At 47.1% G+C, this 27,844-nt stretch overlaps 1 protein-coding gene across 2 annotated transcripts in view; it reads right to left on the reverse strand.

Moving 5' to 3' along the window:
- The window catches only part of VSIG10 (V-set and immunoglobulin domain containing 10), a 36,107-nt gene extending 25,592 nt beyond the window's left edge, over positions 1-10,515 (reverse strand). For both annotated transcript variants that reach the window (XM_042962260.1, XM_042962259.1), the window contains exons 1-2: positions 10,091-10,515; positions 3,918-4,199 (exon numbers count right to left, since the gene is read on the reverse strand). In XM_042962260.1, coding sequence (XP_042818194.1) covers positions 3,918-4,199; positions 10,091-10,169 — 361 coding nt within the window. In that variant the 5' untranslated portion in view covers positions 10,170-10,515. The remainder of the gene's footprint in view (positions 1-3,917; positions 4,200-10,090) is intronic.
- Between the last annotated feature and the right edge of the window lie 17,329 nt (positions 10,516-27,844).

The following is a 27,844-nucleotide window of genomic DNA, read 5'->3' on the forward strand; positions in this document are numbered from 1 at the left end:
TTTTCACAAACGAGCCTACACCAGTTGAGGACACTGAAGAAGTGTCCATACTATGAATCACATCACAGTAACTCAGGAAGCCCCAAAAGCTATTTGCATTTAGGGATTCTTTTTTTTTTTTTTTTTTAATTTTTATTCAGTTTTTAGAGACAGAGACACAGCGCAAACAGGGGAGGGACAGAGAGAGAGGGAGACACAGAATCCGAAGCAGCCTCCAGGCTCTGTCAGCAGCCCGGACGCAGGGCTCGAACTCACGAACATTGAGATCGTGACCTGAGCCGAAGTCGGATGCTTAACCGACTGAGCCACCCAGGCGCGCCTTTAGGGATTCTTTTAAAATTGGGGCGCCTGGGTGGCTCAGTCGGTTAAGCGTCCGACTTCGGCTCAGGTCATGATCTCACGGTCCGTGAGTTCGAGCCCTGCGTCGGGCTCTGTGCTGACAGCTCAGAGCCTGGCGCCTATTTCTGATTCTGTGTCTCTCTCTCTCTCTGACCCTCCCCTGTTCATGCTCTGTCTCTCTCTGTCTCACAAATAAATAAACGTTAAAAAAAAATTAAATTAAAAAAAAAATAAAATTAAGTTCACATTCATCATAAAAAGGCCTTGCGTTTATCTCCCTACAGGGCAATAATGAAACTAATCCACCCTCCAGTAAACTTAGCCAATGATTAATCAATGTCAGATAAAGTCATCATAAACTGGAGGGAGTGATGATAATTTTTTAAAAAGTAACAAGCTGTATTGCCATCTTACTCAGGGGTCAGAAGAGAAGATATGTATTGAGCAGACTGACATGAGGAGTTATTAATGACCGGCAGTTGGAGTGACCTGCCCATGGGAGCACAGTGAGCACTGAATAGAGCTGGGCCAAGGTGGGCGACATTTTCAATACACCCACATTCATCCCAGGCAATTCAGCAGTTCAACTACGGCATCTCCAGACACGAAAACACTGTACTCCAAAATCCTATAAGCCTCAAGGGTTGGGGGCAACCTTGGAGACCATCGAAAAACCTAGAAGTGTCCTTGAAGCCTTGCTTTTCCTCATCCTCCACTTCCAATCCCCCCCCAACAGGTCTTACTGGCCTACCTCCAAAATAGTCTGAAGCTGTGCATTGTCACCAAGGACACTGCCACCACCGTGGTTCTGGCCACCAACATCTTGTGTGCCTCCAACTGGCTTCCCTATTTGCATCGGTCCTTCTTGAGATCACGCACAGACTTTCTGCATGTGTTAGTGAAATAATGCCACACACATGCTTAAAGTTCCAGGAGTTTCCTCTGGCATCCAGAACAACCACAACAACAAAAATCTCAATTCCTTGCCAGGTATATTAGTTTCTTGGGGCCGCCTTACCAAGTGCCATGAACTTGGTGGCTTAAAACCATACAAGTGAGTTCTCTCACAGAAGTCTGAAATTGAGGAGTCAGGAGGGCAACTCTTGCTCCAAAGGGCCCAGGGGACCAAGAGAGACTCCTTCCTTGCTTTTTTCCAGGGAGCTGGCCATGGGTCCCTGGCATTCCTTCCAGCTGCATCCCCCACTTCCTGCCTCTGTCATCAGATGATGTTCTCCTTGTGTGTCTCTGCATTTTCCTCTTTAAAAAAAAAACCAACTTTTTTTACATCTATTTATTTTTGAGACAGGGCACAAGTGGGGGAGGGGCAAAGAAAGAGGGAGGCACAGAATCCGAAGCAGGCTCCAGGCTCTGAGCTGTCAGCACAGAGCCCGACATGGGGCTTGAACTTACACACAGTGAGATCATGACCTGAGCGGAAGTTGGACACTTAACCAACTCGGCCACCCAGGTGCCCCAGCATTTTCCTCTCCTTACGATGATACCAGTCAGTTTGGATTAGGGCCCACCCCAATGACTTCATCTCAACACAATTTCATCTGCAAAGACCCTATTTCCAAATAAGACCATGTTCACAGATACCAGGAGTTAGGACTTCAATATTGGCGGGGGGGGGGGGGGGGGGGGGGCGGTGGCAAGGGGGGAAGGACAAGGATATAATTCAACCCATAACACAAGTCCTACCGGGCCCTACCTCACACGTCCCACGCCCTCACACACTGGGCTCGCACCACACAGCCTTGTCTCGTGAGCACACACACCACACTCAACTCACCTTGCACTGGATATCGTTCTGCCTGGATCACTCTTATCTTTGCATGACTGGTTCCTACTTATCATTCAGCTTAAACGTCATTTCCTCTAAAAGGTTCTCTCTGACTCCCCTAATTTTTTTTTAATGTTTTGTTTATTTTTGAGAGAGAGACAGACACAGAGAGATGGAGTGTGAGTGGGGGAGGGGCACAGAAAGGGGGAGACACAGAATCTGAAGCAGGCTCCAGGCCCCGAGCTGTCAGCACAGCGCCCGACGTGGAGCTCGAACCCACGATCTGCAAGATCATGACCTGAGCCGAAGTCGGTCGCTTAACCAACTGAGCCACCCTAGAGCCCTGACCCCCCTAATTTAAAGTGTTTCGGGGGTGCCTGAGTGGCTCAGTTAAGCGGCCCGCTTCAGCTCAGGTCATGATTTTGCGGTTCACAAGTTCAAACCCCTCTGTGCTGACAGCTCAGAGCCTGGAGCCTGCTTCGGGATCTGTGTCTCCCCCTCTCTCTGCCCCTCTCCCACTCGCACTCTGTCTCTGTCTCTCCTCTCTCAAAAAAATAAATAAACATTAAAAAATAAGTAGATAGATAGATAGATAAAAATAAAATGTTTTGGAGAATCACCCAGACTCAATGCTCTGCATAGCCCTCAACACTGTGATATCTCCTGATGCATTTATGTACTTGCTTATTATCTACCTTTCTTCCCCCACCACAGTGTCAGCTCCACGAGGGCAGGGGCCTTGTCTGTCCTATTCACTCCTGTGGCCGGGGCCTTGAACAGTACCTGGCATTGGGCTTTCAATCAATCTGTGTTGAATAAAGAAATAAGTAAATCATTTTACAGATGAGGAAACGAGGGAGCAGTGATCACACGTATATTTCTACACGGATACCCGTCGAAACCAGTGAGCAGCACACTGTCTTTGTAAAGGGCTATCGAGCACGTATTTTAGGCTCTGCAGGCCATACGATCTGCATCGCTGCCACTCAAGTCACCGTGGCAGCACCAGAGGCAGTCAGAGATAAGATGTACATGGATGAGTGTGGCTGTGTTCCAATAAAACTCCATTGATGGCCACTGGAATTTCATATAATTTTTACGTGTCACAAATATTCTTCTTTTGGTTTTGTTTTCCCCAACCATTTAAAAATGTAAAAAATACTCACAGCCTGCAGGCCAGATACGGCCCACAGATATAGCTATAGTTTGCCACCCCCATTCTAAATTCATGCGTGTATATCAACAGATAAGATGGTGTTTTTGGAACGTGCACTATGTAATATAATAGCAGCTCATGTCAAGCCCCGTGGTCAGCACTATAGCATAAGAGCACGAGGCCTTACAAGGTACGTAATGCATTATCCCCAATTAACAAATGAGAAAAACTAGTGCTCAGAGATATTAAGCTACTTCCTCAAGGTGACGTAACTTTAGGATTGGAACTCAGGCAAGACTGACTCCATCATGTCACACTCTGACTCTGGTGCACAAACGATATTAAACAGCAAGGATGATACTAACTAGCCGAAAGTAATCGCTAACTACTCTGCCAGGAGCCATTAACAGCAATTTATCTAGATAAACCAGAATCTAGTTTTCACAGGAATTCTAGGACGCAAGAATTCTTTCTGTCCCCATTTTACAGATAAGGAAATCCAGGCGTGAGAGGTCACTCGGCGAGAAGGAAGCAGAGCCAGGGATGAAACCCAGGCATTAACTCCAAAGCCCTCCTCCCTCCAGTCCAAGGCTCCGAGCGCCCGGCCAGCTGACCCCAGTGTCCCGCCACCGCACTTACCGGCCACCCGCAGCCACACTCGGAACCACCGCGTCTCATTCAGGACCTCCCGGCAGGTGTAGTTCCCCTCATCCTGCAGCCTCAGCGCCTTGATGTGCAGCGAGCTGGCATTGGCCAGAGAGAAGCGCGGCTCAGCCGGCCGGAAGCTGGAATTGGAGGACAGGAGGAAGACAGGCTCCGAGTCATTCCGGTACCAGGTCACGAGGCCCCTTGGTCCCGAGATGTTGCCACAGTGCAGAGTAACGTTCTCGTGAACCTCTCCGATGACCGGAGCCTCTAATCCTGCAGAAGGAAAGGTCAGGCCGTTACTACATTTCTTCATCTCGGAACACCCTCCCTTGTGCACACTCTCTCTGCATTAGGATTTTTAAACAATCAGGTGTGTGTTTTTTAAGAGCCTCCACTCTGGGGGGGGGGGGGGGGGGCGGGGATTACTGGCCAGCGCTGATTTTAATGAACGTGGGGTAAATGGCAATTGCAGAGACAGCCCCAATGTCCCCCTCCCCCACTACCCGGGCCCCTCACTGCCCTTCACCGCCTGACCGCACTGCCCTCCCACCTGACGCTTGCTCTGGCCAATAAGATGTTAGCAAATGTGATGCAAACACGGGCTTAAAAAGCACTTGTGTAATTGGGCTTGCTCACTGTCACTCCTGCCGTCACCTTGAGAAGGAGGTGCCCAGGTTAGATCCCAGGAGGAAGATGGAAGCTAGGTGTGCAGACCCCAGTGGTCCCAATCACCTGAGCTGAGGCCATTCCAGATCAGCCTTCAGCCGCTGAGTCGATGCCCCAACATGCCAGTGAGCCCAGGCAAGATCAGCAGAGCTGATTAACCCCAGCCCTTGAGCAATAAGCACTTGTCATTTTGTGATTATTATGCAGCACCTTTGTGGCAATAAATAACCGATACAGAACCCAAATGGTTTTATTTGCCTAGAAATCCAGAAGGGATGAAAGGAAGAGGGCCTGGGCTTTGTTCCCACAGTCCTTTCTCCATCTGAGGTGCGAATGATCCTGGAGTCAAAGCTCTCTTGCAGCTCCAACTTTGGGCATGCCCTATGCTAGGTACTGGGGAGCCAAGGATAAGCAATACAGAGGGAGACGTCCGGGATCTCCCAGGCTAGTGGGGAAAACAGACAATAAACTGGCAATTACAATACAGTGTGATAAGTACTATGACAGGGCCTCCGAGAAGAGGCTCCTAAGTCCAGCTGGGGTGACTGCCAGGGAAGGTTTCCTCCAGGAGGCCACACTGAGATCTGATGGACAGGTAGGAATTAGCCAGGTAGAGAGAACAGCAAGTTCATAAACCCAGACCGGCAGCAGCAGCCACAGGGCGGTGGCTCTGTTAGAAATGCAAATGATCAGGTCCCACCTCAGAACATTTAAATCAGATAAATCACCCATCTGGGTGTGGCAGTGGAAGGTAGGCTGCATTTTAACAAACCATCCAGGTGATTCTGATGCTCACTCACGACTGACAGTTGGCTAAGGGCCACTGATCTGGCACAGACGGTCACCAGGTAACAAGAAGCAAACGCAGCCCATTTTGCTGAGAAGTGTGGAAATTTTCCAGCCCTCCCCCCGCCCTGCCCCCCACAGTCAACAACCAAATACAAAGAGGCCACAGGCACAGGAATAATCGGCAGAACCTGTGAGGAATCTTTGACTCATGCTGTCACACTCAGTAGAGGAGAAAAGTGTGATGCCAAGAAGGAGAGTGGGCTAACCCCAAGTCCTGCAGTGAGAAGGCAGCAGGGTGGGACCAGAAGCTAGACTTCTTGCCATCCTCCAGCACATTCTCTTTCCGCCACCTCGGAAGCTTCCAAAGTATGTGAATCTATGGGATTTGCGAAAGGTGGTATTTCATCACAAAATAAATTGCCTTTGACAACAGTACTGGGACAACTGAATGAAGGTGGACCCCTTACCTCACACCATATGTGAGAAATTAACTCAACTGGACCACAGATCTAAATGTAAGAGCTAAAACTATACAGTGCTTAGGAAAAAAAATAAAAGAATAAGTCTTTGTCACTTTGGGTTAAGCAATGGTTTCTCAGGACACCAAAAGCACAAGCGAGGAAAGAAAAACGGATAAATTGGACTTTGTCAGAATTAAGCACTTCTGTGCATCCAATGACACCATCAAGAAAGTGAAAAGACAATGTACAGACTGGGAGAAAATACGTGCAAATCACTTATCTGATGAGAGGTTTGTACCCAGAACATATAAAGAACTCTCAGAATTCAACAATATAAAGATAAATAATACAGCTTAAAAATGGGCAAAGGATCTGAACACATGTCTCCAAAAAGATCTACAAAAGGCCAGTAAGCACATGAGAAGATGCTCATCATAAGTCACTAAAGAAATGCAAATCAGAACCACAGTAAGGGACCTACCACGGTATACCTACTAGAATGGCTGGAATCAAAGAGAATAGCAAATTAACAAATACTGGAAAAGATGCAGAGACTGGAACCCTTCTGCATTGTCGGTAGGGTTCTTAAACGGTGTGGAGACTTTGGAAAACAGGTTGGCATTTCCTGACAAGGTTAAAGTAACAGGATGACTCAGCAATGCGACTCCTGAGTGGACATCCAGGAGAAAGGAAAACGTGTCTACGCAAAGACTTCACACGTACATTCACAGCAGTATTATTCATAATGGCCAAAAGATGGAAATGCCCATCAAATGCCCATCAGCTGATGAGTAGATAAATGGTATATCCATATGGTGGGAACATTATTTGGCCATAAAAAGGGATGAATGAATGGCATGGATGGATCCTGAAAACATTATAGTAAGTGAAAGAATGCAGTAATAAAAGATGACATATCGTGAGTCCGTTTATATGAAATGTCCGAAATGAGCAAGTCTACAAAGATAAAAAGTAGGGTAGCAGGTGTCTAGGGCTGAGGAAAGTGGCCTGGCGGGGGTGGGGGGAGTGGGGGGAAGAAGGAGGTAGTGAGGCGTTAACTGCTAACACTCAAGACTGACGCTTCTTCTTAGAGTGATAAAAACATTCTGGACTTAATTAGTGGTGATGGTTGCATAATCTTGTGAATATACTCAAAACCACTGACTGACATAGTTTAAAAGGGTGCATTTTATCGTAGGTAAGTTGTATCTCAATAAAGTGGTAGAAAAATAAACTGCCACCTGCCTCTGACAACCCTTCCCGATTATAAAAGAAAGAGCAACAGTGATTTGTCTTTGGCCCTTTGTATGGTTAGAAGGGGCTCCCTTTGAAAGACTGGAAGCCAGCCTGGAGCCATGGGACCTTCCACTCTCCCTCATCCTAGCTGCACCACTCCCACATGCCGGGACAGCACGGAAAAAATAAACAAAACAAAACAAAAAAACTCTAAGTCAGTCACTGGAAGGCGGAGAATGTCGTCTAATGATAGAGATTCCAAAACAGCAAGAAATCTTTCTGAAAGATCACTTGGAAAGGCAGGGAAGAATTAGTTTAAGTGATTAGGCCTGAGGACCCAGGTCCTCAGCGGCAATCCCCACAGAGGAGAGAAGACGGGCTGTAGCATTACAGACGCAGTAGGTGTTCATGAGACCTGCAGACCTGCCCCTTCCTGGGCTCCCTGGCAAAGGAAGAAAGAAAGAACTTGGAAAAACCCCGGCAAAACTTGAATCTCGGAACTTGAGCTAACATTGTCTTCTCCTCCAAGGAGCAGAATGACACAATCACAAAAGAGACCATTTGGAAGCATTCCCCTTCTCCTGACTTCGCTCACTCCGTTCTTTTTAACCACTGAAGCTGAAGGTGACCTTGGAGGTCATTTAATCCTGAGATGCGGCAGTCCTGAGTGCTGGGGTCAAGATGAGGCGGGCTAAGTCCTCATTTTACAGATGAGAAAACTGAGGTTCACAAAGCTTCTGTGATTTACTTAAGGGCCCACACAAGTCACTGGGAGAGCTGGGACTGCCATTGAGGTCTTCATACTTCTGGTCACCCAACCAGACAAGATGAGACAATGAGACAACTGTGTCACTAGAAGCTGTCCCCACGGTATCTAGGTGTCCTCGAATGCCCCCTCTCCCCACCCCGGGCCACCAACCTTAAATTCAGAATATGGACCCAAAAACAACATGAGCAACCACTTCCCAGTGCTGCCCTCATATTATCATCATTTACAGAGTTGGGGGATTGTACCCACTTATTTTCCTACCAACTTCTCCCCAAGAATGACCTGGGATTGATAAGCTCAGTTGACAGTGCAGGCATGAAGACTGTCTAGAGTTAGGTGACAAGAGAAAGTTTTTTTTTCCCCCTAAGATAACTCCCAATTTGAAAGATAAACAACAAAAATACACCAAGCTACGGAAGCCCTCCTGGCACTACACACGAAGGTGAACTTAGCCTGGGTATCAAAATGACTGGGCATGGCGGTAGAGAAAGTGTCCCTGTGTGGTGAGCTGCAGACAGCCTAAAAGCTGGTTCATTCCAGTACGATGATATCAACGCAGAGGTCTGATGTCCCCAGGTCCCTGATATTCACAGAGCAGTAAACACCGCAGACAGCCAGAGAGAAGGGAACAATCACCTTTAACTTCTGGACACAATCAGTTGGAGACTGTCTGGCCTCTCCTTTTCTCCATTAGCACAGTGGCCATTAAGTCCAATGCCTGCAGGGGTCAGCACATAAGGTCCATCACTGAAGGGGGTTAGGGGTAACTACAACAGGAGAGATGGGACAAATTTGGGGTCACATGCCCTAGAGAGAAGGGGTGACCACTGCTCAGTTCCAGGTGGAAAAGTAGGCCCTGTGCTGCCAGATCATCTGATTTTTCCAGATAAACCAGAAACCTAGACTATGGGAAATTTTACTGCTTTTAAATGATTGCTGAAAACAAAACAAAATAAAATCTTTTTTAATCTTTATTTTTGAGAGAGACAGAGAGAGAGAGACTGTGAGAGCGTGAGTGGGGGAGGGGCAGAGAGAGAGGGAGACACAGAATCTGAAGCAGGCTCCAGGCTCCGAGCTGTCAGCAAAGAGCCCGACGCAGGGCTCCAACTCACAAACCGTGAGATTGTGACCTGAGCTGAAGTTGGATGCTCAACCGACTGAATCACCCAAGCGCCCCAAAACAAAAAATCTTATGAGAGCCTGACCATTAGGAACTTTTGGCACTTGCTGCTAGGAAGCTCAAAGTGCAATTCCTCTAAGAACCTACAAGAGGAGATCAGCAGGGTGAGCTGCACTGGGCAACACAGAAAATAAGGCTCCAAGTATTCTGGAAAATTACATCACCTCCTGGGCCCATCTCCTTTCCCTCTACCTGAGCCCTCACTCTCACTGCTCATCACCCTGCCCTGCACACAAAAGACATGCATTCACTGGTGAATTAATTCAAAAATGCTTTTTTAATGTTTTTTACCCTATATATTTTCTCAAGCAACGCTCCGATCTTATTATTACAAGGGAGAGCACAGATGGAGCATTTAAGACTTTCTGCCAATCATGTCAAGTGGAAGAGGTCATGTCAAGTGCAAGGGCAAGTTTTTTGTAAGTGAAATTACGTCAAAATAAAACCGTTTTGTTTGTTTTTTAGGTGAAGTTGGAAGGCAGGGTTCTGAAAGTGCTAGTCTGCACAGGTCGGCTTGCAGGGGTGTGCAGGGAGGGGTGTGTTTCTCTATGTAGGGAAAGCCACAGGTTACAAGTGTAAGGCGAGTTCAACCTTGGGCAGAGGAAGGAGAGAAAAATAAAGGAGCCTAGAGTTTGAGCCCCAACACAGCAGGTAAAACCAGAACGCAAATTTACATCCGACGCCTTAAAAAAAAAAACAACACCAAAACAAAACACCACTCTGCCCCCTACACGTGTCTCTTCAATTTTCCTATCTTCAAAATTTCCCTCTTCAAATCCCCCAATTTTCCCATCACCTCTCCGCAGGCCCTCCGCAGCCTCGCTGGCTGCCCACTCCAAGGGACTGGGGCTATCTTGCCCTCCATCAGGCGCCCGGCAAAATTCCTTCCTGCAAAGAGAGCCGAGCAGCGAGCAGGAAACTCAAGACCCTCCCGGGGCGGCTGCGGGGCCGCGGCCACAACGGGCTCCCGCGGAGTCGGAGGGAATTGGGTCCCCCCGGCTCTCCCCTCCCCTACCGTGGCCCGGCGAAGCTCAACTTCTCCCTCGGGATCGCGGCCCCTTACCTGCGGCGACCCAGCGGGCCAGCAGCACCCCGAGGCAGACGAGGACCTGCGGCCGGGACGCCCGGACGCCCGCGGCCATCTCGCCCCCGATGCCGGCCGGGGGCTCCTCAGGAAGCGCAGGCGCCGGCTGGGTGGACGTGCGCCCCCGCCCCTAGGGCCCCGGCCCCCGGGGTACTGAGCGCTCCTCCCGAGTCCTCGGAACGACCGAGTAGCTCCGCTTTCCGCAGCCCCCAGGAAGGATGCTTGGGCTGAGCCCTTAGTCCGGGGCTGGGAGCTGCGCCGGGCTCCCGGCGAGGTTCTGGCCCCGGAGCGCCCGGCCCGGGGTGGGAGGGCGCACCCCGCCCTCTGCGCCCGCCACCCACTCCCGCTCGCGGAAAACAACAGGAGCCGGACTCCCTCCCGCCTCCCTTCCAGGCGGGAGCCCAACTTCCTCTACCTTGGCCGGGGAGGAGGGCTTTATGCAAAGGGCGCGCGCCCGGGCGCGCCGAGCCGAGTCCGGCCCGGTCGGGGGTGGAGCGCGGAGGCCGGTCCCTCCCCGAGCCCACTGCGCCCGGGACGGCAGCCTGGAGTCGCGGGGACCGCTGGGCCGTGCAGAGCCCTGCGGCAGCCGCAGGACGGCACCCCGGCCCCCGGCCCGCCGGGCGCTCCGGCTGCAGCACCCGGAGAGGCGGGCCGTCCGGCTGCAGGATTCAGGGTCCCCTCGGCGTCCCAGCTTAGCTCTTCCAGGGTGCTCCCGTGCTCTCCTGTGCTCCGGGCGGACGCCAGGACCGCCATGGCTGTCCCCGCCTACCCTTTGCAGAACGAAGGCAAGTCTACGGCAGGAGAAAGATGATCCCTTAGACCTCCAGCCAAAAGCGGCCACGAGACTCCTGTTCTCCTGTTAACTAGCTGAGACCACACAGCGAGAGCTGGGATCAGCAGAACTTGTTCTCGGAAGCTTTCTGCGCCCCCCCTCCGCCCCCCACCACGCTCAACCGCATCCAGTGTGATTCCCAGAGAGCTGAAATCCCTCTTCCCTGCCACATCCTCACCCCATCCCGTCCTAGGAAAACCAAGGTTTCTATATCCTCAGGAAGAGCTGACACTTGAAACTGCCCTAGGAGGAAGCCCCTTTAAAAAAAAAATTGTGGGGTGCCTGGGTGGCTCAATGGGTTAAGCGTGGACTCTTGCTTCTGGCTCAGGTCATGATCTCACGGTTGGTGAGTTCCAGCCCCGCCTGGGGCTCTGCACTGACAGCGCTGAGCCTACATGGGATTTCTCTCCCCCTCTTTCTCTGCCCCTCCCTGGCTTGCTCTCGCTCTTTCTAAGTAAACACAATTTTTTTTTTAAATTGCAATTAGTACAGTAAAATATTACTCTAGACTCTAGGAGGGGGGTATATGGGTGCCTGCCTTCCTGCAACTTTTCTGTGTTTGAAAATGTTCATCATAAAATATTGGGACAAAACCCACGAGTTCCTATTGATAAAAATCATTTGTTCTGTTGCCCAAAGGCCCCTTACTGAAATACTTCTTCCATGATGAAATCCTCTTGAAACTAATGAAACGTGTGCTTTGCCTGATGAACTGAGCCATAAAGTTGTACGGCTCTTCCCTTTCCCCTCTTTCCCGCAGTGATTTAACTCTTCAGCCAGCTCCTGACAGTTTTCTTCCTTTCCCTTCAGTTTTGTTGGTTCATCTTCTACCTTGTGATGGAAAGTAAATTTCATCCTCATTGACCTCTTCCTGTTTCCTCAGTGCCTGGCACCTCTTAACCACCCACTATGTATTTGTTAAATAAACAAAGGAGAGGTTCATTGGTTTTGGTCTTGGAGCTCTGCAGGCTTTTCTGACAAACTCCTGACCTCACATTCCCGACCTGAAGCTAACAAGATAGAGGTAAAATAAATAGCTGGCAAGTTTCCAGCTGAGGCTCTGGAATTTTCTGTGACCCTGGTGGTACCTCAAGAGAGGAATTGCACAGAGCCGGCCCTCCTGATATATTTGCTGAGTCAAAGGTGAGGTTCTCCTGACCAGTTAGTTCTCCACCCCCACAAGGATCAACTTCCTTCAGGATGGTTGACAATGCTGAGTAGTTTGCATGGCTGGGGACTTTTTCCAAAGCCACTTTAGAAACTTAATCTCATTGGGCCCTCCCTACAACCCTTGTGCAAGCAATCCCACTTAATAGATGAGATACCTAGAGATCCAGGAGGGTAAGCTCCAAGTCACAAAGCTGGTTGGTGGCAAAGCCAGGACTGGAGCCCATCTTTGTCCCACACCAAGTCCTGCCAAGCAAAATTCAATTTTGTCACTTATGCATGAGCTGCCATGGTCCAGATGCTTTGGGTGTTACCGGGCCAGCCGACATGGGCACGTCCCTGAACGGGTCTCAAGACAGCTCTGTAGCCCAGGAAAACCCCCCACCCTCCCTGGTCTGGGTACAGGTTGTGGCCAACCCTGAGACAGGAGCTGTCAGGAAATGCCCTGCCCTGGTGTCCCATAGCATCTCAGGTGGCTCTGGACAGGAGAAAGCTCCCTGTCTAGAACAGTGACCAGTGACGTGGGGGTTCACTGTGGGGTCCTTAACAAGGTAGGGACCTTTCAGAGCCTTAGTTTTATGATCTGCACCTCGTGGGTCATTGGAAAGATAGAGTCGACTTGTAGGAAGGGACTCAATGAGGTGTCGTTAAGGCATCGACCCCCATCCACAGTCACATGTTAATCCTAAATCCCACAATCACATATTAAACATGAGACTCAAACACCTCTCTGCTCAGGCTGCTACACATGGCTGGTTTTGTTTTGTTTCCTTTTCACGTCCTGTGAATTGAAAAGTTACTGTGGCTAAGCGCTTTACTTACATTAATTCATTGACTCCTTAGCACAACCCTGAGAGGTAGGCATTCTCACTCAGGATTTACACAGAAGGCTCAGCGAGGCCAGGTAGCCTAACAAATGAATGGAGGGGGGCTGATTTGAACCCAGGTCTGAGGCACAGTTGTCTTGTTTGGTGTCTGAGGGAGAGACAGGATGCCTGACTCCATAGCCAGCCCTCCTGCAGCCTGGGTCTCTGAAGCCATCAGGTTACCTATTATTTCTGCCTTACTACTCCTCCTCTGTCCTCTCCCTGGAGGCAATGCTGAAAGGTTTCTTAGCAACAATCTGCTTCTCTGTTCCACCTCGAGATATTCTCCTGGGGGCTTCAGAGAGGGCAGGCCAGTCGGGAGGGAGCAGCTCAGGTAGCAGCCTGGCCCTTCAGTCAGCTGGGCACCCCTCACTTCAACAGGTATAAACAGGTGGATGACAGAATCCCACCCACACCCACTTGGATGGGCCTGGGACCCACAGGCTGGTACCTCAGGGGAAAAGGAACAACAAAAGCAACCGGGCTTGTTCTCCGGGAAAGAAAGCCTGATGAACCTTCCCCAGACACTCCCTCCTCCCATTTCCCCTCCTGCCTTCTGCCCAGAAGAAAAGAACCGGAACACAGAGCCTGTAGCAAGAAAGTTCCTGAAACCTGGAGAAGTTCTAAGAAGAGGCTGGCAGGATGAAATGAGCAAATGGAAACATGGAGAGCCGTCAAATGAGTCTACTATGGGTTTTTTTTTTTTTTCCAGTTTATTTATTTTGAGAGAGAGAGGGAGAAAGAGCATGAGTAGGGGAGGGGCAAAGAGAAAGGGAGAGAGAGAGAGAGAATCCCAAGCTGACTCTGCACTGTCATTGTGGAGCCCGACACGGGGCTCAAACTCACAAACTGTGACATCATGACCTGAGCTGAAATCAAGAGTTGGCCCCTTAACTGACTGAGCCACCCAAGCACCCTGATGAGTCTACTATTTTTTTTTAATGTTTATTTTTGAGAGAGACAGAGACAGAAAGAGAGAGACAGAGTGTGAGTCAGGGAGGGGCAGAGAGAGAGGGAGACACAGAATCCAAAGCAGAGCAGGCTCCAGGCTCTGAGCTGTCAGCACAGAGCCCGACGTGGGGCACGAACCCATGAACTGTGCAATCCTGACCCGACCCGAAGTCGGACACTTAACTGACCGAGCCCCCTGGCGCCCATTTTTGACGGAGCCCAGCCTCTCCTCTCTGGACTCGAGACAGGAGGGTGAAGTTTGGTGTCTCTGAGAGGCAAAGAACCACAGAATGTGGAAGCCTGATCCAAACACAGAAAGCAAAATGGTGCTAACAGACGGATCAAGGAAATGGCCATCTGGTGCCCTGAGAAACAAGCAGCCAGGGACTGAAGGGAAGGGGAATGGCTCACCCACCTGAGTCAGGTGTGTTTGCACCTAGCAGTACCTGGCAAATATTTCACCACAGATTCTCTAGCTGGTAGTGAGGGGAGGCCAGGGCTGGGGCGAGGGTTGACTTGTAGTGTTTGCCAATTTCCATGGTGTAAATACCTCGGCCGTAACCAGTTCCAGGCTGTCACTGTGACGTCACTACACTGTATCTACAATCAGCTCTCCCGAGAGCCAGTACCCCTGGAAGACACCACTTTCCCCCAGTGACACAACTTCAAACTTCTGGCTGGATTTCCCAGGAGCAAAACAGATGACTCAGGTAGAAAAGACTCTTTGATCGGTCTCTTGTTCTTTGATCTCACACTCACCGATTGAATGCCATTTGTTGGCCAAAATAAATGTGATGTTCCTAACTTCCAATTGGGACATGTAGATTCATGGCTGCAAGTATATTTAATTTGTGGCAATAGAAGAACTTAGTAAACTCAGGGTTTCCAAAGGAAACTTGGATGAAACATTTTTCCAAAGTTGACATACCTGTTTCTTAGATGGCATTTGCTTTTTCCTGATTATTAGCCTGTCGGTCTCATCATGGAACAATGAAAAACAGAAAAATAGGAAATAAAATGTAACTATGACCCATCTATAAATAGTCACTAACGTCACTAGAAACTTCCAGTTGTTTCTGCTGAGTTCCAACGTGTGTGATTTTTTTTCCCCACAAAGCTGTGATGACATTTTACACTAAGTTTTGATTTCTGCTTTTTCCTTTAGTCTTATAAGTCAACATTGTGATTTTTTTTGACAAGTAATTACTAGTCTTTTTAACCGGAAAAGTAATAAAACATTAATGGTACAAAAAAGAAAATTCAAACGAACCTTGCTGACATTGTGCTAAATGAAATAAGCCAGTCACAAAAAAACAAATACTGTTTCCACTTACCTGAGGTGCCTAGTGCACTCACATTCCTAAGAAAGAGTTAGAAAGGTGGTTGCCAGAGGCTGGGGAAGGAAGTGGGGGTTAGTGTTCACTGGGTATGGGTTTCAGTTTTGCAAGATGAAAAGCGTTCTGGAGACAGAATGTGGTGATGGTTGACTGACAGGGTGAATGTACTTAGTGCCAGTGAACTGCATACTTAAATAGGTTAAGATGGTAAGTTTTATGTTATGTATATCGTACCACAATTTTAAAAATGTTTAAATGCAGGGGTGGCTCAGTCAGTTAAGCATCTGACTTCAGCTCAGGTCATGATCTCGGAATTCATGAGTTCAAGCCCAGCATCAGGCTCTGCGCTGACAACTCAGAGCCCCCTTCAGATCCTGTCTCCCTCTCTGTCTGCCCCACCCCTGCTTGCTCTCTCTCTCTCTCTCTGTCTCTCAATAAACAAACATAAAAAAAATTAATGCAGGAAAAAATGGGAAAGTGGGAGAACGATGAGAAAAAAATAATATACACATGGGATAGAGAACAGAGATATTTCATTGGTTATTTGTGAATTACCCAAAAAATCCAAACAATTTTATAGTGAAATTGTATCTTAAGAGTAAGTCTTCGGCCCACCTTCCCCCATTCCCAGTCTGCTTCCCGTGAGAAGTGTGGAGATAATAACAATAAATTCAATAAACATTTAAGCTACTAAGTGACTCAGAGAACTCAGGGCACCTCTTTCCTAGTTTCTTCTCTATCTTACTTATCCATCACTCCATGTATGTCTTCTGGAAAGAAAATGTTCTTCCTTCCCTCACTGCTCTACTGTGAGCAGACTGGCCTTTACAAAAGCCTGTGTCTCTTTACTTAGTTTGGTCTCTGCATTTGCCAAGGCACCTGAATGCAAATTCGATCAGGCAGAATTTCATGCCATTATTTTTCCTTTGCCTTAAGATTTCAGTCAAACTCCTTTGGGGGTATAGAAGCAGAAATTCCCAACTTTTTAGGGTTCCAGCATCTGAGTATTGTTTGTGTCAGTTCTGTCTCCCCAACCTGCAAATGTTCCATCCCATTTCTCGACACCAAATGTGTTAACCTTAATTCAACCTTAAGATTCTTGCATTCCATGTCCAGGAGAACTAAGTCTTGCTAAACTGGTAAATACATGGTCACCTCTCACATCCTTTCTTTCCCAGTGGATGGCTGACTTCCTGTCAGATTTCCAGAAAGTTCCCTCATAATATATACTATTTGCTCCTGCCATGCCCAATCTTCATTGGAATGTCTCCTTCCATCCTCTGCACAGACTTCTGAAGTGGGTACTATTCTTACCTACATTTTACTAGTGAGAAAGCTAAGGCTCGGAGAGGTGAAATAACTTTCCAAATAAAGTCACGGCCTCATGCCCATATTTATAAAATGAATCACTTCTGTTCTGGGCCTCACATTTACTCAGAATAGTAAAAACTTGGATTGGGTGCGGGGGAATGCTTCAAGGATTAAGAAATTTGTGATGAGGGGTGCCTGGCTGGCTCAGTCAGAAAAGCATGCAACTCTTGACATTGGGGTTGTGAGTTCAAGCCCCACACTGGGTGTAGAGATTACTTAAAAATAAAATCTTTTTTTTTAATTTTTTTTTTAACATTTATTTATATTTGAGACAGAGAGAGACAGAACATGAATGGGGGAGGGTCAGAGAGAGAGGGAGACACAGAATCTGAAACAGGCTCTGACAGCTCAGAGCCCTACGCCGGGGTCGAACTCACGGACCACGAGATCATGACCTGAGCTGAAGTCGGACGTTCAAACGACTGAGCCACCCAGGTGCCCCAAAAATAAAATCTTTTTTAAAAAAGAACAAAAAGAACCTTGTGGTGAAAACTTTGTACCTTCTTCCTAGGAAAATGCACATGTTTCCAACACTTAAAAGCAAATGCAAGGGGTTAGGAAAAGAGCAAAACAGACTATCTCTTAGTTTTAACCTGGAATTGTTGGCTGGGCCCAGGAGGAAGGGGAAAATCTCACTTAGGAACTTGAATCACCAGGTGGCGCTCTCAGCCCTGAGTGGACTTTGGGTCCCACAGCCAAGGTCTTCTAAAAGATAAGAGTTGGTCCAAGCTGCGTGGAACTCAAAGAATTTCAGAGATTATTGGTTCCAACAATAACCCTCACCATCTAGAGGAGGAGAGGAGGCCCAGCGTTGTCAAGGAGCTTGCTCAAGGTCACAGCTCATGGACAAAGCCAGGACTCACCCACTTATCCAAGTTCACATATTTCTGAAATGTATCACATAGTTCCCTTACTCTGAACAGGGCCCAGTGGACACAATGCAGTATTTTCTCATGACGGTTCAAGCAATGAGCTTTTGTGTGTGTGGACATTCTGAACACTGGGTCCTGTCCTGTGCTATCTGTAAAAACTAGAGGGACTTATCACCCACACAAAATGGCCCCAGATTGCTTGCTTTTTTTTTTTTTTTTAATGTGTATTTATTTATTTTGAGAGAGAGCATACGAGCAGGGGAGGGGCGGAGAGAGAGAGACAAAATCCCAAGCAGGCTCTGTGCTGTCAGCACAGAGCCCCACTCGGAGCTCGAACTCACAAACTGCGAGATAATGACCTGAGCCGTAATCAAGAGCCGGACGTTTAACTGACTGAGCCACCCAATGCACCCCACCAGACTGCTGTTTCTCTGTTTATGCTGCTTGTGGGTGAGGCACTGAATACAGATTTCAGTCCTCCTATGCATCAGATTTGCTGATGTTTCTATGTGTCCCTATCCTCTCCTTTCTGAGCCTCAGTTTCCGGAAGTTACTGGGCGGATTTCATGAGGCATGTGCCAATAAAGCCCCCAGCATGTAGTAGATATCCGATTATTGGTAACTATTAATATGATGGTGCTTCTTTCTCCAGTCAATATGCTACTTTAATTGCTACTTATGTACAATCTTCCTTGGAACCCAGATGACTAAGTTTGTTACAACACTCTGTAAAACCAGAACACATAGGCACTGAAAGAGAAAAGTGCCCATCCCTTCATGGGCTCTGGGACAGTGGTTCTGTGACTTGGCAGTCCTGGCTCTCAGCTGGGTTCTGGAGAGGCAGGGTGCCAGCTGGGTGCTTTCAAAGGATAGAGGGCATTTGTGGAAACAGAAGGGAGATGGAACATTAGACTCTTGGAAAAGTAAGTTGCCCTGAGGTTCAATATCCCTAGATCCCCTTTTTCTTTTCAACATGTATTCCTGCCCATTCCAAGGGTAAAATAGTAGTGACATTGTATTTTTACAAATATGAAACCTCCGGGGTGCCTGGGTGGCTCAGTCGTTTAAGCTCCTGACTCTTGGTTTCAACTCAGGTCATGATTTCATGGTTTGTGAGTTCCATCCCCTCATGGGGCTCTCTGCTGACAGTGCGGAGCCTGCTTGGGATTCTCTCTCTCTCCTTCTCTTTCTAACCTTCCCCAGCTCTCCCCACCTCTCTCTATCTCTGAAAATAAACTTTAAAAAATAACTCTTTAAAAAAACTTTAAAAAAACTTTTAAAAAACTGTAAAAAATAACTCTTTACTGGAATTCTGACCTTGACCGGATACCAGGCACTGTGCTGGATACTGGGGAACAAACACAGCATGGCCTCTGTCTCGCGGAGCTCCTCCTTATCCCCAAACTCCAGCCACATCAGACAACAGCTGTTTCAACCAAACCATGTTTTCTCTCATCTCCCTAGCCCCCGACCTTGTTCTTGCTCTATCCACTACAAGGGATGCCCTTTGCTCCCTTCTTCATCTGGATAGTTACCAGCAATTCTTCAAGCTCACGGGGTCACCTCTTCCTGGAAGTGTTCCATGGTGTATACAGGAGGGGCAGGTGCCGTTCCCCTGCATTCCCCTAGCACCCTGCAGAAATTTATATCTGAATTGTAATCATTGCTTTCCATGTCTGTCTTCCTGCTCCAGCCTGAGGCCTCCTTGAAGGTATGGACAGTGTCTCATCTATTCCTGCGTCCCCAGAATCTAGCATAAGACTTGGCACATAATAGATGGTCAGTAAATGGCAAGTGAACAAATTGAAAGCTAGCCCCAGCCCAAGCAGACACTGAATGTAGCACTGGGAGAGGATTTGTTCTGGCAACTCTTGCTCACAAAACTCTCGAATCTTGGGGCACCTGGGTGGCCCATTCAGCTAAGTGACTGGCTTCAGCTCAGGTCATGATCTCACGGTTCATGGGTTTGAGCCCCACATCTGGCTCTGTGCTGAATGCTTGCTCAGAGCCTGGAGCTTGTCTCAGATTCTGTGTCTCCTTCTCTCTCTGCCCCTCTTCCGCTCGTGCTCTGTCTCACTTTGTCTCTCAAAAATAAATAAATGTAAAAAAACAAAACAACTCTCGAATCTTGCAGATGGTTCTTATTTGACAGAAACTATCTTCTTGGTAATCAACTTACTTTCTCTTTCCAGGGGGCATCTGGTCTCCCTTCAGTTGCTTATCTTCTCTACTTCAGGGTACACTCTGTCTTTTGGGAGCCATCTTTTTTTAATGTTTATTTATTTTGGAGAGAAAGAGAGAGAGAGTGCAACTGGGAGAGGGGCAGAGAGAGAGGGAGACACAGAATCCGAAGCGGGCTCCAGGCTCTGAGCTGTCAGCACAGAGCCCGTCATGGGGCTCGAACTCATGAACAGTGAGAGACCATGACCTGAGCCAAAGTCGAAAGCTTAACCAACTGAGCCAGCCACCCAGGCGCCCCAGCGGCCATCTTTCCTGGGCATCTTCACCTAAGTATATATCAAGTCACCAATTTCACTGCTCTTGTCCTCAACATCTACCTCCTTAGTGACTTCTTCATTTTCTCATGCTCTCTGCTTCTCATACCACATGCCACTCTTTTCTGACTGACTACAGGAGAAAGCCCTGGTTTCTCGTATCAAACGCAGTTGGATTTATAGCCAGCCCACTGCTTCTAAGCTACAAGATCTCTCTGAGCCTCAGTTTCCTGCATTTTTAAATGGGAATAACTGTTGCCCTTACCTCTTAGCATGGAAGCTGGCAAAGAAGAAAACCGGATAAATACCATCATGCCATCTGGGAATGCAGAATATGTATCCATATTATTTTATTTTATGATTTATTATATTATAATCATATGAGAATATATTAATACAATATAATGTACTAATTATATTATATGAATTATATTATAGCTCGTTATAATGTATAGTCTTTTATGATTATAATTATAAAAATTATAATTTCTCTACACTTGATATATCAAATAATCAATTAGCCATGCTAATTATCTGGCTTACTTTAGTCTCCTAGCTTTTATTGTTATTTATTTTGAGAGAGAGAGTGTGTGTGAATGAAGAAGGGGCAGACAGAAAGAAAGAGAGAGAGAGAGAGGATGCCAAGCAGTCTCCATGTTCTGTGAGGAGCCTGATACCAGGCTCGGTCTCACAACCATGAGATCATGACCTGAGCAAGAGTGAGATGCTTAACCAACTGAGCCACCAGGTGCCCCTAGTCTCCTACCTTTTAAAACCCTTTCTGCTAGTCAAGTTAGAAGAAGTTAAGTTCATTGTTTTGAAAGGAATATTTGTGAAAATATAATTTAAAACAATTGAGTCCATTTGTGGGAAGTGAAAGTCCCTGTAACAAGTCTTCTTAAATTCTGTATTCCTCGCTAAAGAAAACCACAGTAAACCATTTGTTGTTTATCCTTTCAGCTATGCATTTACATACGTATGCATTATAGACGGCGTATAAAGATACAACTTTAAAAAAGCTATGTATTTTTAACACTATATATTTTTAAGTTACTTGCTTAAAAAACGCTTTTGCATAAAGTGTACAGTTCAGTGGGTTTTGGTATATTCACAGAGGGTTTTGGTATATTGTGCACTCATCACCACTAGCCAATTCCAGATTATTTTTATCCCCTCAAGAAGAACCCCATACCCATTGATAGTCACCTCCCAATTCCCCTCCTCATACACCCCAACCCCTGGCAAGCATTTCCTGTCTCTATGGATCTGCCTCTTCGGGACGTGTCATATACGTGGAATCATACAACATTGGCCTTTTGCATCTGGCTTCTTTCCCTTAACATTTTCAAGATTCATCCACATCGTAGCATGTATCAGTACCTCATTCCTTTTTTTGTTGTTCATGTAAAAATATTTAAAAAATTTATTTAATGTCTATTTATTTTTGAGAGAGAGAGAGAAACAGAGTGTGAGCGGGGGAGGGACAGAGAGACAGGGAGACATAGAGTCTGAAGCAGGCTCCAGGCTCTGAGCTGTCGGCACAGAGCCTGATGTGGGGCTCGAACCCATGAGCTGTGAGATCATGACCTGAGCCAAAGTCACACACTCTCAACTGCCTGGGCCACCCAGGCGCCCCTAAAATTTTTTTTAATTGTAGTAAAAAACATATAAAATTTACTATTTTAACTGTTTTTTAAGTGCATGGTTCAGTAGTAGTTAGGCATATTCACATTGTCATGCACACTAAAAGAAGCTTACCATCACAAATCATCAGGGAAATGCAAATCAAAATCACAATGCGGTATCACCTCGCCCATTAGGATGGCTATTCCAAACCCCTCCCCCCACCACCAAAAATAGCCAAGTAGTGGTGATGATGTGGAGGAATTGGAACCCCCATACAGTGTTGCTGGAACTGTATAAGGATGCCATTGCTATGAAAAACAATTTGGCAGTTCATCCAGCAATTAAAAATAGTAGAACTATTGGGGATCCTGGCTGGCTCAGCTGGTAGAGCATCAGACCCTTGATCCCAGGGTCATGTGTTCAAGCCCCATGTTGGGCATGGAGCCTACTTAAAAAAAAATAGTAGAACTACCATGTGAACCAGTGACCCTACTTCTGGGTATATATCCACAATAATTGAAAGCATGGTCTCGATATTTGCACACTTATGTCCATAGAAGGGTTATTCACAGTAGCCAAGAGGTGGGAAATCCCCCCAAATGTCCACTGACAATGCAGTATATACATACAGTGGACTAGTATTCAGCCTTAGAAAGGAAGGAAATTCTGTCACATGCTACCACATGAGTGAGCCTTGAGGACATTATGCTAAGTAAAATATGCTAGTCATAAAAAGACGAATACTGTATGCTTCCACTTCCAAGAAGTATCTAAAGTAGTCAAACTCGGAGCGCCTGCGTGGCTCAGTCAGTTAAACATCTGACTGGCTCAGGTCATGATCTCGTGGTTTGTGAGTTCGAGCCCCCTGTCGCGCTCTGTGCTGACAGCTCCAAGCCTGGAGTCTGCTTCCGATTCTGTGTCTCCTCCTCTCTCTGCCCTGCCCCTCTCATGCTCATGCTCTGTCTCTCAATAATAAATAAATGTTAAAAAAAATTTTTTTTAAATAAAATAAAATAAAGTAGTCAAACTCACAGGAACAGAATGTAGAATGGTGGTGGTCACCAGGGGCTGCAGGGAGAGCGAGACGGGAGTTAGTGTTTAATGGGTATAGAGTTTTAGTTCTGCAAGAATGAAAAAGTTCCAGAGATTGGTTGAACAATGGGAATATACATTTTTGAAAGTTTTTATTTATTTGTGTTTTTAGTAATCTCTACACCCAACATGGGTCTTGAACTCACGACCCCAAGATCAAGGGCTGCACACTCCTTTGACTGAGCCAGCCAGGCACCCACAATGTGAATATACTTAACACTCCTGAACGGTACAGTTGAAACAGTTAAAATGGTGTTATATGTTTTTTACCACAGTTAATTTAATTATTTTCTGTTAATTGATTAATTAATTAATTTTTTACTATTTCTATGTGTTTGAAGCAGGAGAAGGCCTGCATTAGTTCAGTATGCCCATGTGACTGATATGATTCTAAATTGGATTTTTAATATCTGAGATATCTGAGTTTTATTTTTATTTTTTAATGTTTTTTATTTATTTTTGACAGTATGCAGAGGAGAGGTGAAGAGAGGGAGACAGAGGATCTGAAGCAGGCTCCACGCTGTGAGTGCAGAGCCCAATGTGGGGCTCAAACCCACAAACCGTGAGATCATGACCTAAGCTGAAATCAAGAGTCAGCTGCTTAACCAGCTGAGCCACCCAGGTGCCCCTCTGAGTTTTGAAACTAGAGAGACCTTTCTTTGCCTGAGAAATGTTCCATATGCTAACCCTATCCCATCTGCAGTCTATTTTCGATAGTTTTTAAAGATTTGTTATTATTTTTAAGTAATCTCCACACCCATCATGGGGCTTGAACTCACAACCCCCGAGATCAAAAGTCACACGCTCTGCCGACTGAGCCAGCCAGGTGCCCCTATTTTGGGTACTGTTTACTGTGCAATAGAGATACATCATCTACATATATAACTTAGGTGAATTCCACTATATTCACTTAGAAAAGAGAGAGAAATTTAAGTTTACTTAAACAGAAATGTGCTTTTCAAATGTACATTTACTACAATTTAAACAGGTTAGGGGAGCTCCCCCTGCTATTGGCCTTATGCACTGACACTGGATCCTAACTTCTATGTAAGATATGGTGCACTGTTCTCAGATGCCCATGAGATTCCGTGACTGTGCTTTTACTTAATTTTTTAAATGTGTATTTATTTTTGAGAGAGAGAGCGAGAGAATGCACGTGCGAGTGGGGGAGGAACAGAGAGAGGGAGAGACAAAACCAGAAGCAGGCACCAGGCTCCGAGCTGTCAGCACAGAGCCCGACATGGGGCTTGAACTCATGAACCTTGAGATCCTGACCCGAGCCAAAGTTGGACGCTTTAACTGACTGAGCCACCCAGGCGCCCCCCTTAACTGTGAATTTATATCTCAAGTCACTACAAAGGCAAGTAAGATGCTATATTTCACTGAAATGTCTTCCATTTCTCACACTCAACCCCTCCCACCACAAAAAGTGCAAAAAAACTCCCAAATCATCAACACCCTAGTGTTCAAAGCAGCTAGTGTCCCTGACTGGATTCATCTATTGGTAAAACAGATGACGATGAAAGATAGATACACAGATACATTTCTATGCATGCGACATTTGCCCTTCTGGGACTTTGACTCAACCACAGGGAAGTGGTTTAGGACCCTTTTGTTATCTATTCTCTCTGTTCACTTTCCTTGGACCTCTAGACAGCAAAAACTAATTCAAATGGGTTGAGGAAGTCAAAATAAATTCTAGGCTCGTGTGTGATAATAAATGTATTCATTTCTGGAGCAGGCAGAAAGTTGTAGTAAGCTCATAAAATGTCAGTAAGTAGGGATGGAGTCGACTAAAGTGACCAAAATTATATGTAATTAGTATTAGATGTGTATTCATGCAAGGCACTTGCCAACACAGGGCCTCCTGTGGCTCTGTTGACCTGGTGACCAGAATCTCTGTGCAGGTGTGAACAATACTCATTTGCTCCTCATAGAGGACGTCTCTTGCTTTTGCTTTTCTTGTCTCTATTTCTCTTCTTGCTGGTATCAGCACAATTGTTTTCCTTTGGAGAGCAGCCCCAACCCTAAGAAAGCACGATTGGGATCGAGCTATGGGGATGGGTGAGAACCCAGGCACGGTGGGAGTTGAGTTGATGAGGGCTGGGTGCACAACCTTGTCTGGGTTGGTGAGAAGCAGTCCCTGGATGTTGCTAGAGGTGCTGAGCAATGGAAGCCTCTTTTCTGCTGGGGTTGCTAACCCGAGTCAGCGTGAGCCTGAAGCTGTTGGTGGCTATTACTGGTTATCCATTCCTGCAGAACAAATGGCCACTAACTTTGTGACATACAACAGTATACATAGGGGCGCCTGGGTGGCTCAGTCGGTTAACCGTCTGGCTTTAGCTCAGGTCATGATCTCATGGTTCATGAGTTCAAGCCCCGCATCAGGCTCTGTGCTGACAGCTCGGAGCCTGAAACCTGTTTCGGATTCTGCGTCTCCCTCTCTCTCTGCCCCTTCCCTCCCCAAATAAATACACATTTAAAAAAGAAAAATAAATAAAACAACGTACATTTATTATCTCACAATTTCTGTGGATTAGGGGCTTGGGTGTGACTGAGCTGGGGAACTGTGAATCAGGGTGTCTCAAGGTGTCAGACAAGGCTGGGTCTCGTTTTCAGGAGCTCAGTCAAGCGCTGAAGTGTCAGGCCAAAAACGAAAGCATCAGGCCTCTACTCTTGGCGTGATGGTGTAAGCAAGAGGCTGAACCTGGCGAAAGTACCTTGTCTCCCTGTTGCATTTTCCCCCATGGAATGCCACAGGGGGATCAGCACAGACGTGGGGGTCATCTTGCTGTTGAAAGAACCTGAATGAAAGGCTCCAGTTGTTTTATGGATCTTAGAGATTGGGAGGTGGGAGTGCAGAGGGTGAGAGAGCAGGGCTGGAGGTGGAAAATGACTGGTACTGACTCACGCGGAGGAAGTGTCTGCAAGGTCCTGTCCTCCCTCCAGAAGGAGGTCTTGGCACAGGTATCTGAAAAGGACCTCTGCCCAAGAACTCAGATGAAGAGACCTAGGAATGAAGGCACCAGGCCTAGGAATGACTGCAGACATGTGCAAGAGCATGACTGGCCAGAGGGGTGTGGTCCTTGATGCGTCTCCCTTCAGAGACTGCCGTGTGCCTGCCGTGCACCAGGGCTGGTGTGGGGAGGGCAGCTTTCCCCTGTGAGACCTGCCAGGTGAAGCCTTTGTCACTGCCTCTGGGCAGGCCTGAGAAGTCACACGTAGGCTTTTAACCAGGAGCTGGACACCCTATTCATCAGAAGCCTTGACTGGAGAATCATTGGCATCCAATCTCTCTTGGTGGTTGTTGGTAGGAGTCAGTTCCTTGCGGGCGGTTGGACAGAGGACCTCAGCTCCTCGCTGGCTGTTGGCCAGAGGCTGCCTTCAGTTCCTTGCCATATGCCTTTCCACGTGGCAGTTTATTTCATGAAAGCCTGCAAGCTGAGAAGGCAATATAGAAAGTGTGCTAGCAAGCCGTTAGTCACAATCTCATGTAACCTGATCACAGAAGTGCCATTCCATTAACATTGCTGTATGCTGTTGGTTAAGCTTGGGTTACTCAAGGGGAAGGGACTATACAAGGCCATGAATACCAGGAGGTGGGAATCTCCAGGGCCTTCTTAGAAGCTGCCATCACAATGGCTTTCTGGCAACATAAAGCGAGAGTCTACTTGAGATTGAAACAAGCCCAGAGGCAAACACAGCTGAGAAATAGGAGGGAGACAGATACTTATGGCACCACTTAAGCCCCTGGATCCAGATACTTCCGAAGCCAAGCACCTATTGGTGAGGGGGACAGAGGATCTGCAGTGGGCTCTGTGCTGACAGCAGAGAGCCCGATGTGGGGCTCGAATTCACCAACTATGAGGTCATGACCTGAGCCGCGTCTGACGCTTAACCGACTGAGCCACCCAGGCGCCCCTAAAGATTCCAGTTTGCACTTGATTCCAGTTTTAGTCGCTTGAGTCTTGAGACTTGAAAAGACTTTTCAGTTTTATGTTTTCCTGATTAACATAAAAATAAGTTGGCCAAATTCTTTGGGTGTCTTGGGATAGAGATGTGCTGAGGTCACGTCAAGGACAAAGTGTTTGCTGAAGGGATGCTGGTGGTCTGGCACCCACCTGGAGCCCTGTTGTGGAGTAGGTCAGTTTTGGAGCTCAGAGGTCTCTGTCTCTCCAGGTGCCTCTTTCTCTCAGTGAATCTGTTGTTTTTGCACTGGTGATGAGCCATTTCTCCTCTATTCTCTGTATGTTTTTACCCAAACTCCCTGCTGCCTCTGATTTTCAGCCTGTGCAAGACTCTCAATGGCCCCTTTACACCCCCTGTACAGCTTCTTTCTGCATTAGCTCCTGCCATTTACACGTGCCTGTTTCTCCTTATATACCAGTGCAGATTCAAGAGGTCAAATCTGATTGGTCCAGGTCATCCTGTGGAGCAAGTCTGTTCCATAGGTGATTTGTTTGACAAGTTTGTGGACTGGTGGTCAGGTGGGTTGGGTTGGACTCCTGGGGCTTCCTAAGAGCTGTGGGCACGGCAGGCACAAAGACACAAAGCAAGCTGTTTTTCATGAAGATGGTCGAGATTCCAGTTTGAACAATCTCTAATTTGATAGCACTAAAACCTGAATGAATGAGGCTTCACTGAGTTTTAGCATGATTTGGGAGAACTGGTTTCTATTTCTGGCTCCTTTTTAATAAGGAGATTATCTGCATTAACTAAGGACTCTTTCTGTTGCAAACGAACAACGTCCAATTTAAACAGGCACAGATCCAACATGGAATTTGCTGGCTCATGTATCTGCAAAGTCCAAGGGTAGTTCTTGCTTCAGGCTTCGTGCCATCCAGAGGTCAAACAGTGTCAATGTCATCATGTCATGATGTCTCTCTCTCTCTCTCTCTCTCTCTCTAGGAGCTACCTTCCTCTGTGTTGGCTCATTCTCAAGCAGCCTCTTTTGTCTTGGGGACAAGATGATCCCCTGCTGCCCCAGGCCGACAACCTCTCTCCTTGGCAGCACTGGCTGGAAGAGAGATTCCTTCTTCCCGGTGGTCCTACCCAAGGTTCCCAAATAGAGTCTCATTGGCCTGGCTTGGTCACCTGTGCATCCCAGAACCAATGGCTAGAGGA

Source organism: Panthera tigris, chromosome D3 (genome assembly GCF_018350195.1).
Source record: "Panthera tigris isolate Pti1 chromosome D3, P.tigris_Pti1_mat1.1, whole genome shotgun sequence".
Classification (NCBI taxonomy): domain Eukaryota; kingdom Metazoa; phylum Chordata; class Mammalia; order Carnivora; family Felidae; genus Panthera; species Panthera tigris.